At 32.9% G+C, this 10378-nt stretch overlaps 1 protein-coding gene across 2 annotated transcripts; it reads right to left on the reverse strand.

The window, feature by feature from the left end:
• Positions 1–447: 447 nt before the first annotated feature.
• Positions 448–6340, reverse strand: LOC129873927 (aspartic proteinase-like). 2 transcript variants are annotated; one of them, XM_055949118.1, is made up of 14 exons: positions 6188–6340; positions 5050–5418; positions 4890–4950; positions 4072–4166; positions 3881–3993; positions 3521–3689; positions 3396–3435; positions 3205–3269; positions 2363–2476; positions 2171–2235; positions 1926–2067; positions 1742–1861; positions 892–980; positions 448–807 (listed from the first exon to the last, which is right to left on the reverse strand). In XM_055949118.1, the coding sequence occupies exons 1-14, from the start codon at positions 6251–6253 to the stop codon at positions 723–725; spliced, it is 1593 nt and encodes a 530-aa protein (XP_055805093.1). In that variant the 5' UTR covers positions 6254–6340; the 3' UTR covers positions 448–722. The 2 variants fall into 2 exon arrangements, with proteins under 2 accessions (XP_055805093.1, XP_055805094.1); XM_055949119.1 differs by lacking the exon at positions 6188–6340 and adding an exon at positions 5982–6104.
• Between the last annotated feature and the right edge of the window lie 4038 nt (positions 6341–10378).

The following is a 10378-nucleotide window of genomic DNA, read 5'->3' on the forward strand; positions in this document are numbered from 1 at the left end:
TTTTATAATATCTGCGCATTGCAGGTACGTATACTAATTTTTAAAAGAAAAAAAGTAAATAATTTTATTGATACTCTCATAATGGTAACATCTAATCAAAATAGGCTTCCTAGAAAGAAAGAAAAATCAGCTTACAGCGACCAATCAACTAGTCCTAAATGATTAAGAAATCTTAGGTTTTGTTCAGTATGATTGGAAATGTTTTCCATGAAAAATATTTTCTAAGAAAATATTTTTTAGGAAAATAAATGGACTTCTTATTTATTTTTATGTGTTCAATACACAAACAAAAAATATTATCCTAAAAGTATACTTTCATTAGGGAAATCATTTCCTCAACTTATTTTCTTAGAGAAATTGATTTTCAAAATTTTTAACCAACCTGACATGAGAAAAATCAGAAAATAAGTCATTCCGAAAAATATTTTCTCCATACCGAACACCCCCTTAAAGATGATATAATCTTTTACTGATTTCTGTAGAATTTGTATTATTCTTCCACTCACAGGGAACAATTGCTGAAGTAATTTTAAGCTCTCTTCCCAAACAGCAGTAAAACACAAGGTATATAGTAGCAGTGCTACATCTCATAGTTGAAGAGAAAAGGCAAATATTTACAAGTATAGTTTTTCTAACACCTTAGAGTGTTCATACATTCAATCCCATTTTCTATATATCTCTCTCTCTACATATAAGAATGGAGTGTAGAGGCATTAGTTTCATTAAGCTGCTTCAGCAAATCCAACTCTGAGTTTGCCATAATCGAAGACGGTGTGATATCGACCCATGAAAATGTCACCCAAGATCCTGTAACCATAGAGAGTACAGCATTAAAAGGATAGTTTGATATTTATAAGCTTCAAAAGAGAAAACATATGAAGATAAATTTACCAGAGAGGTCCACGAGGAGGAGGAATATCCAAGCCAGTGAAACCACTAATACATTGTGCTTTGTCACCCTCACCAACCTTGAGTATGTACTGATAGCAGGAAAAGAATCGAAAATCAGTACCTAAATTCATATCTAAGACAGCAAGTTAAAAAAGAACACAACTGGAGCAAACCAAAAATGAATCACACGTCAACTTGTAACTTTACTCATTTAATGTTGGAAAATATTCATTGAAAGGATAGGGAAGACTCGGGAGAGGTGGTCTGGGAAAGAAAAGTTGCATCATATGGTGAAAGTGATTTTGTGTAGTACCTGAACTCCTTTTTTTTTATATAAGATATGGTCCATGGTCTACCCTAAATAATTCAAAGCTCACCCTCTTTATTAAACCATACAACAAACAAATTCAGGAAAAAAATAGAATATGATCAAGTGATTTGGTGTACACTTCATGCGTTTTCTTCTTTGAAAGATTAGTTCTATGCTGAATCAGACCTAACTTATTTTTAGGGGATGGTGAGGGGGTTGAGGTGTGTGTGTATGTGTAGGTCGACAGCATCTAAATCTGGATTCCTTGGACCTTCTCAAGCTGTCTGCCTTAGCAAGGGTGTCAAGTAATATACTTCCACAAAAACAAACAGAGTACCTTTACAGAGCACAAAGATCTTAAGCAGAATTTCTTAGATATCTAAGTTGGAACATAAGATATGTAAATTGATGCAAAAATCCAACTACCCACAATCTCAAATATAGAAGTACTTCTTGTTGTTTCTGTCTTTCCTGTTTAACAAATGTTGCACTAGAGAGGCATAGCTAAGTATTACTGTCAAAAACCATTTTAAAGCATACCTCGTTGGGGGATAGGTCAAACACTTTGCCACCAATCGTGAAGGAGACTGTAGGCATGGAAGAAAGCTTTCCACAGTCAACAGCTGATTCTCCCAATGGGCTTGGGAGACGCTCGCAAAGCTGTCAGTCAGTCAGCAATCTGTATCGAATAAAAGGAGAAAATTATAGCGACTGGTCTTCTTACCTCGTTCACATAGTCCAATATGCGATCTTGAGTCTGGTTTTGTCTCAGTTGATTCTCCATCCATATGACTGCCATTTCACAAGCAGAGCACATTCCATCGTGCAGTCCAGCTTTCTCATTTACTACACTCTCAATTCCCATACTGCAGAAAAAGGCCAGAGAAAGATCCAGCAGTTATATCAACATGATGGATTAACTAATGCACTATATGGTCCTGGCAGGGCAGACAGAGCCTGAAGACTAACCTTACTCCGTGAGTTCCATCAAAAGTGCATATTCCAACCTGCGAGCAGACCTTCTTTGGATGTGCCTATTTAAAAGCTGACCAATGAGATAATCGGGAAAGACAAATAGATACCAACTTCTATTCTGCAGTAACTGCACAGGGAACTGCATATCACACAAATGAAAATGCAGTTAAACAGTTGAATGCTCACCTCTGCTAACAGCAAATCCATGATTGTTTGCCCGTACTGCTGAATTACAGCTTTGCATTGTTGGCTCGCAACTCCAGAGGCTCCAATGGCTTGATTAATCATAGTGATTACAGTCTGCAAGAAAAGGGATGTTTTGAGACTGCTCAGCCTTGGAAGCTTTTCAGGTGTACAATAGCCGAGACAAACGGTTGCAGATTTTTCTCCTTATATTATATTGATGACATATATAAAGTTAACAAGATAAAACTGGTTACATTTTTCAAGTTGGATAGTTTTCTTCTCAAATAGAAGAAGCATAAGCAAATAAATAGAGAGAAAGATGAAGGCAGAATAAGAAGCATCACACCCATTGAAAATATCATAAAATCAAGACCACAAGCAAGAAGCAAAAAAAAAACAGTACCTTACAGAACAAGCAAAAGAAATAAGAAGATTTGTAGAACTTGACCCAGCTAATAAAGCTAAAAGATGGTATATCCAAAGACACACACAGAAATGAAAATAAATTTCAGTACTATCCTCTATAACAACAACAACAACAACATACCCAGTGGGATCCCACAAGTGGGGTCTGGGGAGGGTAGGGTGTACGCAGACCTTAACTCTGTGTGAATGAAAAATTAAAACACAACACAGATATGGACTTCTTGTTATTAACTCATGAATCTAAGGAATATATCACTTCTGTAGAGGAGCAAGCTGTGGAAGGTTCAGACTTCAGAGGAACAAGGAAATCGACAATGGAATAGCTGGTAGGTGACGGTGGAAACAATTAAGAAAATAATACTAACAAAATATATTGACATGTTTAATATTTCCAAAATCAGGGCTATATATATTACCGTTGGACCAGCCAAGAGAGAAGTCCCTGAATCTGCTATAGCAGAGCACCCACTTTTACAGTAACCTACATGATATGTTCATGTTAGACAACTCAAATGAAGTGCAGATTCTATATCTGGGTAGAGACTGACTGTCAGCGATAGCCCCTAATTTGGAAATCCAATTCAAAAGGTACAAAAGAAAAACATACCAGTAGCTTTACCATCGATCTGAACATCTCCCATGTCAAACTGCCAATCATATTACTAAGATAAGATAGCAGTTATACAAAACATGAACATATACAGACAGTATCCAATTGATGGAATAACACACCTGCCAATAACCTTTCCGCGTGACTGGGACATAAGTGATTTCTCCCTTAAAGTGATTAGGATCAACACCACCAAACACGATTTCTCCCCCTTGCTCTTCCTCTGTTTTTCGGTTGAGCCAAAATGAGAAGACAGGTTCCTTGATAAGGCCCTGTTTAACCATGTTGTACCTGGAAAAGACAGAAGATGCTGCCGTGTTAATTATCAAATTAAATTTAACCAAAAAGAGACATCCAGCATATCCTACATTCATGAAAATTTAGTCCTTAATGCGTTAAGCATCATCTGGAAAGGGAACGGTCTAGAGCATGAATTTGGTCTATGGTAAAGAAAGAGAGGAAACAAGGAATCACCCACGTACCAAACTGGAACAGCATTTCCAACAGAAATCTCCTGGAATCCAAGACCCAATATACCATCAAACTTGGCTACCAAAAATGTGACGCTGGGTTCTCTGGTTGCCTCAATAAACTCCTAATACATTAACACCTTGATATGTGAGATTTATACTTTCAAGACAATTTAAAGCAAGTCAGGGGTGGTTGTAGTCACCTGATCTGTTACCACAAGGTCACCAACTTTGACAGTATCCTCACTGAAGAATCCAGAAATAGCTCCACTACCATACTGAATTGCAGCAGACTCCCCTGTATGCCAAATTGAAGAATTATCACGGACTAAAACACATGAAATACAATGCGATATACGGTATTGTGTAAGCATTTGACAAGATCGATTGTATTATTCATAAGGTAAGAGCAAATTAACACATCTGGTAAGCCTAGTCAACTGCTATAGGCTGTATCAGATCGATTTTCTCTGAGCAATAGATGAACTGCTAATGGAATTGTAAAAGAACACAAAAATACAATAATAACTAGTTCGCTATGGACATTTTTTTCATGCGAAGAACCTGCTAAGACATGGATACAAAACTAGTTAATAGGGAAAAAAATTAAGATCTTCCAGCCATACAGAAGGAACCAGAGGTTAGAATCACAACTAGACACCAAAACTCACTGCAGAGAGAGCATTTATGTTCTTTGCAAATTCCGACTATGGTATGTACTGAGAAATATAAAATAAACAGCCTCCGTTTATGTCCCAACAGTCGGCCACATGCACTCGTCATTTAACATTTCCAAGTGAATTACTTGATGCACCGTGAGATAAACCTCAAGCACTCTGAGAGAAAACTCTTTATACCCCCACCATGTCCCATTATGAACAAGAAGGCACATATTCTAAAGTTAGCAACAGTTGTACAATAACTGGCATTAGAAGGCAGTATATGTTTCACGCAGCAACAAACTAGCAAATGACAGTTAGAAACTATTTGCATCAATATATGAAAGGGAAAAATAACATACCATTCTTTTTATAAGTACTTGATTGGCTTGATTTGTATTTGGAATGAAAGAAACAAGGAACCTGCAACAAGATAGACCATCATCAGATTCAAGATAAAATCGTGGCCAGAGTTAGCATTCACTACTATGCTTTGTATCATAACCATGTATAGAATCTTACAGAGAAATAACACTTGGATGAAGGCACCCACAAATTCGAGCTACCAGTGTCAAAGATCACAGTGAACTTTTGAGGTGGAGTGCCTACACCAATCTCCCCAAAGTATTGAGCATCCATATAGTTCTTCAGTGCTACAATGTCTGTATCCTCAGAGTCCCCAAGTTTACCACGGAAGTTATACTTCCTAATAGACGCCCTCAGAGCGTCCCCCTCCTTGGACTCGAGGCGTGCAGCAAGTCGGTTGTTTTTATCAAATTTCATTTTTTTCAATCCAATTCTAACCAAGCCATCATTTGATGAGGAGGCTAATGGAAATAACAGTGCCGAGAGAAACAGGGTAACAAGAAATATTTTTGCTCCCATATTGACCTATTAGATTTCAAATCATTATTCATTTTAGCCAATCAATCAAGAAAAGATCACTATCATAACATTCAACACAGGACGAAAAACTAAACAACTTATTCATCTTAATAAACCATCAAAACCCCCTAAAACATGACATTTCAGAAGACTAATCACTTGCAAACTCAGGGTTTAGGCACAAAATTAATTAGAGGAAAATGCTAAGTACTAACAGCAGCAGCAGCGGAAACTAGCTAAATCAAAGGTCAATCAGTTAGGCCTCGATTCGAAATTCTGAGGTCAGTTATATGACTCCTCTATATCTTTTCTATTCCTAGTTCCGGACCCAATTCAGCATTAAAACAAAATAATACCCGAGAATAACAAAACACAGGCCCTCAATCTCAGAAATTTGTACAATTTCTGGTCCTTCTAACTTAATACTCCTATATTATCACCTAAGAAACACCTGGAGACAAAACCCCACACACCATGCAAATCATAAACATAGTTAAATGCCATTGCACCGGGGAAACATGAAAAATTGACTAAACAGGAAAATATATAACACTAAACTCCCCCATTACCATAAAAATTGAAGCATAAACCCAAAAATTGGAATCAAGAGAGAGAAATAACTCCTCCATTCCTCATCTAAGAAATCTAGGCAACTCGGAAAAGGTAGATATATGTGTACAAAGCTAACCCCAAAACCTCTGATTTCCCATTCCAAAAAACATATAGTCTGAATGACTGTAACGCAAAAAGTGAAAAGGGTAACAGAATTACTAACCAAATTGATGAAGCAAAGAGAGGGGAAAGGGTGAATGAGAACAAAAACTCTAAGCGATTCCTGCATGTATAAATAGGAACAACAAGGGGAAAAAATTGAGATCAGCTACTCTTTTCTGAAAAGAGATCTTAGCCGTTGGATCATTCATTTGTTTTTTAGATAGAAAATCGCTTTCACGAGATTCTTGTTTTGAGAAAGTTATAGCCTATACTAGGGAAGCAAAGAACAATTCGTAACTTTTGATCTGCACCGTTTGATTATGAATCGACGGTGAAGAATAAGAGATAAGTGGGTCCCTCTCAGAAAATAATGGTCGACAAGGATGGAATAATGTGACGGAAAACGTAACAGAAAGATTACGTGTCCGAGTTGCATGCAGAACTTTTGTTTAGCTCAGCACGCTACATTTACCTTTTGACCTCATTCTTCTTCTTTCCCTTTGTTTTTTCTTTTTCATTTAATTAATCTATATCAATCTATTTATACGCATTAAGATCTTAAAAATATTATTTAAAATTTTTATTCTTTATTAAAAGATTTTATTTTAAATAAAATAGCCTTTTCACAATTGTTATCAAATAATTATCATTTAATTATTATACTAATATATAGGAGTTCAAAACCAATTACTATTGATTAAGAAATCATTAATACATTTGAATATTTTATCATTTTGCCCTTTATTTATATTAATGCAATATAAATAGAGTATAGAAATAGTCAGTATTGGAAATTGTTTACATTCAAAAGACCATATTAATTGCAGGGGTAAAATAGAAAAAAATTAATTAATAGAAAAATATTTTTAGTAAGATGTCCATTTAATATGGGAAGGAGGTAGTAAATTTTTGATTTCTAAATAAATTATAATTTCCCTATAAAAAAAAATAATTACATGTAACCACGTAGTAAATTAGCTAGAGATGGATACGTTCCGTTTATCTATGTAATTCTTCTACTTAATAATTTATATTAAACAAGTTGGAATATTTACAACTTTATCATAAAAAGGACTCGAATATATAATAATTCCCCTATAATCTATGATTGTCCCATTTTTCTCAATGTCGTTTTAACCTTCTATTTATCAGGTATTCATAAGTTTGTGTAATTTTAAAATTATTCTCAATTATTATAATTTTGAAGATGAATTCAAAATTTTATATTATTGCATGTTGGTGTCGCTGCATCACTAATTCTTTTGGTGATAACAATACGAATTTTATAAATTTTCAAGAGAAAATTCAATTTATTGAAATATTGTGTTTTAAGATTAGAATTTTATAGCCTTCGATCCTAACCCTTTATATGATTAGAATTTTATAGTCTTCGATCCTAACCCTTTATATGATTGATGGTGTTTTGTTTAAGTTGTTGTAATTATGAGTAACTTAATATTCCTTATTGTATGATTTCTTTTCAAAATTTAACTACATTCAATTGTTTAATTGTGAATAAATCATAAGATTTAGCATATCTTTTTTTATTTAATTATAGGCTCTAATTATTATTATTTTTTTGGTACAGGGTCTAATTGTCATTGCACACATAAAATATAATCAAATAGTCATTTTTGAGGTAATTTAATTTCTCTAAATGTTCTTGCGCACACATAATATAATCAAACATTAATCTTTTTAGAGGTAATTTAATTTTTTTATCAATTAAAAGAACTATCTTTCTCCGATAGATCATATGATGCTTTGCAAACATTTTTTTTCATCTAATAAAGAAGTAGTTTAAATTGGGATAAACCTATTTTCTACTATTAGTTTGTTCGTTGTTCACCTTTTTTTATCTCTGTAAGTGGATTGTATGTTGGATGTAATTATAATTAGAATTATTATTAATTTTTTTGGTGAAAAAATTGATGTGAGCTTGCTTTTAGTTTTAAGATTCTTTCGATTTTTTTTATTTGAGATTCTTACTACCAATTAGGATTCATTGTAGATTTGTTACCGTGTATATCTGTAATTAGATTTGGGTTTTAATATATCACTTTACGTTTTATTCTTTAATTAACAAATAATGCTTACATTGTCGTTTTGCCTAATGTAATAAAGTTGGAGTTCAAATTTTAGGACTCGTCACTCATATGCCACATGAAAAAATGTATGATTTTTATTTTCTTTTTGCAATTTACTCATTATTTTACTCTTCACTTATTTTTTACTCCTCATATTAGAGTAACTCTTATAGTTTTTTTATGAATTGCGGTTTCCAACTTACTTTAACTTTTACCAATGAATGTAAATGAATTTACAAAATAAGATGAAACAAGAGTAATTAGGATCATAGTTTCCTATCATATACCTCTATGCGTAAGAGCTTATTAGGTTCCATAAGGCTCAATATTTTATGTTTGTTTTCGTGCTAACACTTAATTAACGATGCTATTTTCATCAAAAAAAATATATAAATATGTGTTATTTAGTTTGTGGCATTCTACTTCTAATTAATAATGCGAACTAGATGGTATGGTCTTTTGATCGTGAATATATTAATTGAAAATTTTAAGAAATTTGGAGACTATGTCACCTACCTCTCAATCTTACATTTAATAAAATTTATTTTTTATAAACAATACTTGAATGTTTCATTATAGTAAGAATTCATAATAAAATGTTGGTCGAGTTTTTTTTCTTAAAAACTACTTAAGATAAATTATGTATTGCAAATAATATATATATTATTAAATTTTTTTGCGCTATAAAATAAAAATAAAACTTACAAACAAGTAAAAATTTATAAGCTGAGGTTAAAATATCTTATTACTTGATGCTATTTTATTGACATATTCAAAATTCTTCTTCGTCGAGCTAAATTAAAGTAAGTATCTAAATATTGCAATAATAATAAAAGAATAGACTGGGAAAAAAAGGTACATAATCAATGCATAAATTGCTGAGCTTTTATTGATATTTCCTCCCGCATACAAATGAACATTCAAAAGTTTTTTTCGTCGAGTTGAACAAAAGCATGAATATAATACTGCAATAATAATAATAATAATATAAAGAAATTATTATTTTAAATATAAAATTAAAAAAATAAGCTTGTATAGAGTCTCATGAAATCAAAAATACAAATTTATATAGAAAAAAATAAAAAAATATCATAAAATATCTTGAATTTATAAATTAAATATTTAGGAGTCATGAATATGAAAATCATAGAAGTTATGAAGAGTATAAATTTAATATGTTTAGGTATGAGTTATGAAAATAAACTTCTAAAGCAATTAAATAAAGAAGAGAAAACTATAACTAAAGGATTTAAGAACAATTGCTACGTGAACAGAAACATATGCTTATTTAATTCTAAGGAAAAACAGGAATCAACATTTATTTGCTATTTGGGATCTGTTAGGCAAAGAAAACAGATCAATTTTTATGTATTTTTGGTTTATGACTTTATTGTGTTAAACAAACGGAGATAAATGAAAAAAATAATTAATATATATGATATATTATGTTATGTTATTTTATTCCATGATACGACAATGAGATACACAAATGCATGTATAAGTATATATATGAACATAATAGCAATGTTACTTTCTCTCCTCCAAATACTCTCAACGCTCGTTAGAGTGTGCTAACGTGCACCTAGCTATGGGGAAGGGGAGGGGACGACCTTGGAACACGGAGAAGATTTCGATCAACGATTTATGAATTGTGTGTGGATAATCAAGAGGTTGAGGGTACCATTTTTACCTCACCTAAGTGATGTAGGACATATTTTTGATGAGGATTTCTCCTTCATTCTTAGCACCAGCAAAGGGGCTAGTGCAGGGAGAGAGAAACCATACAAAGATGGGAGTAGCACTCAACAAATGATAGATAAAGAGGCCAGATGAACCAGTGATGGTAAAACTGGGGGAATAATGCCTAAAGGAAATGGAACAAGTTTGTCACGATTCAAAATGGGTCATTAGTGACATCCACACTTAACCTCCTAGGTAAGAGAATCAATGATACAAATCCCAACTTATAAAATATGGAAATAATGTGAAAGTTTAATTTATGAAAGTAAGAAATAATAAAACCACTAAAGTCTATTACATACGTTCCTCACAAAAGTCACAAGACAAGAATTATACACCTTCTCAACTAGCACAGACGTAGAAACATGAATAGGCATGTCAAATAAGTCATAATGCAAATCAAGTCCATCAGCAAATGCGGAAGA

Source organism: Solanum dulcamara, chromosome 11 (assembly GCF_947179165.1).
Source record: "Solanum dulcamara chromosome 11, daSolDulc1.2, whole genome shotgun sequence".
Lineage (NCBI taxonomy): Eukaryota > Viridiplantae > Streptophyta > Magnoliopsida > Solanales > Solanaceae > Solanum > Solanum dulcamara.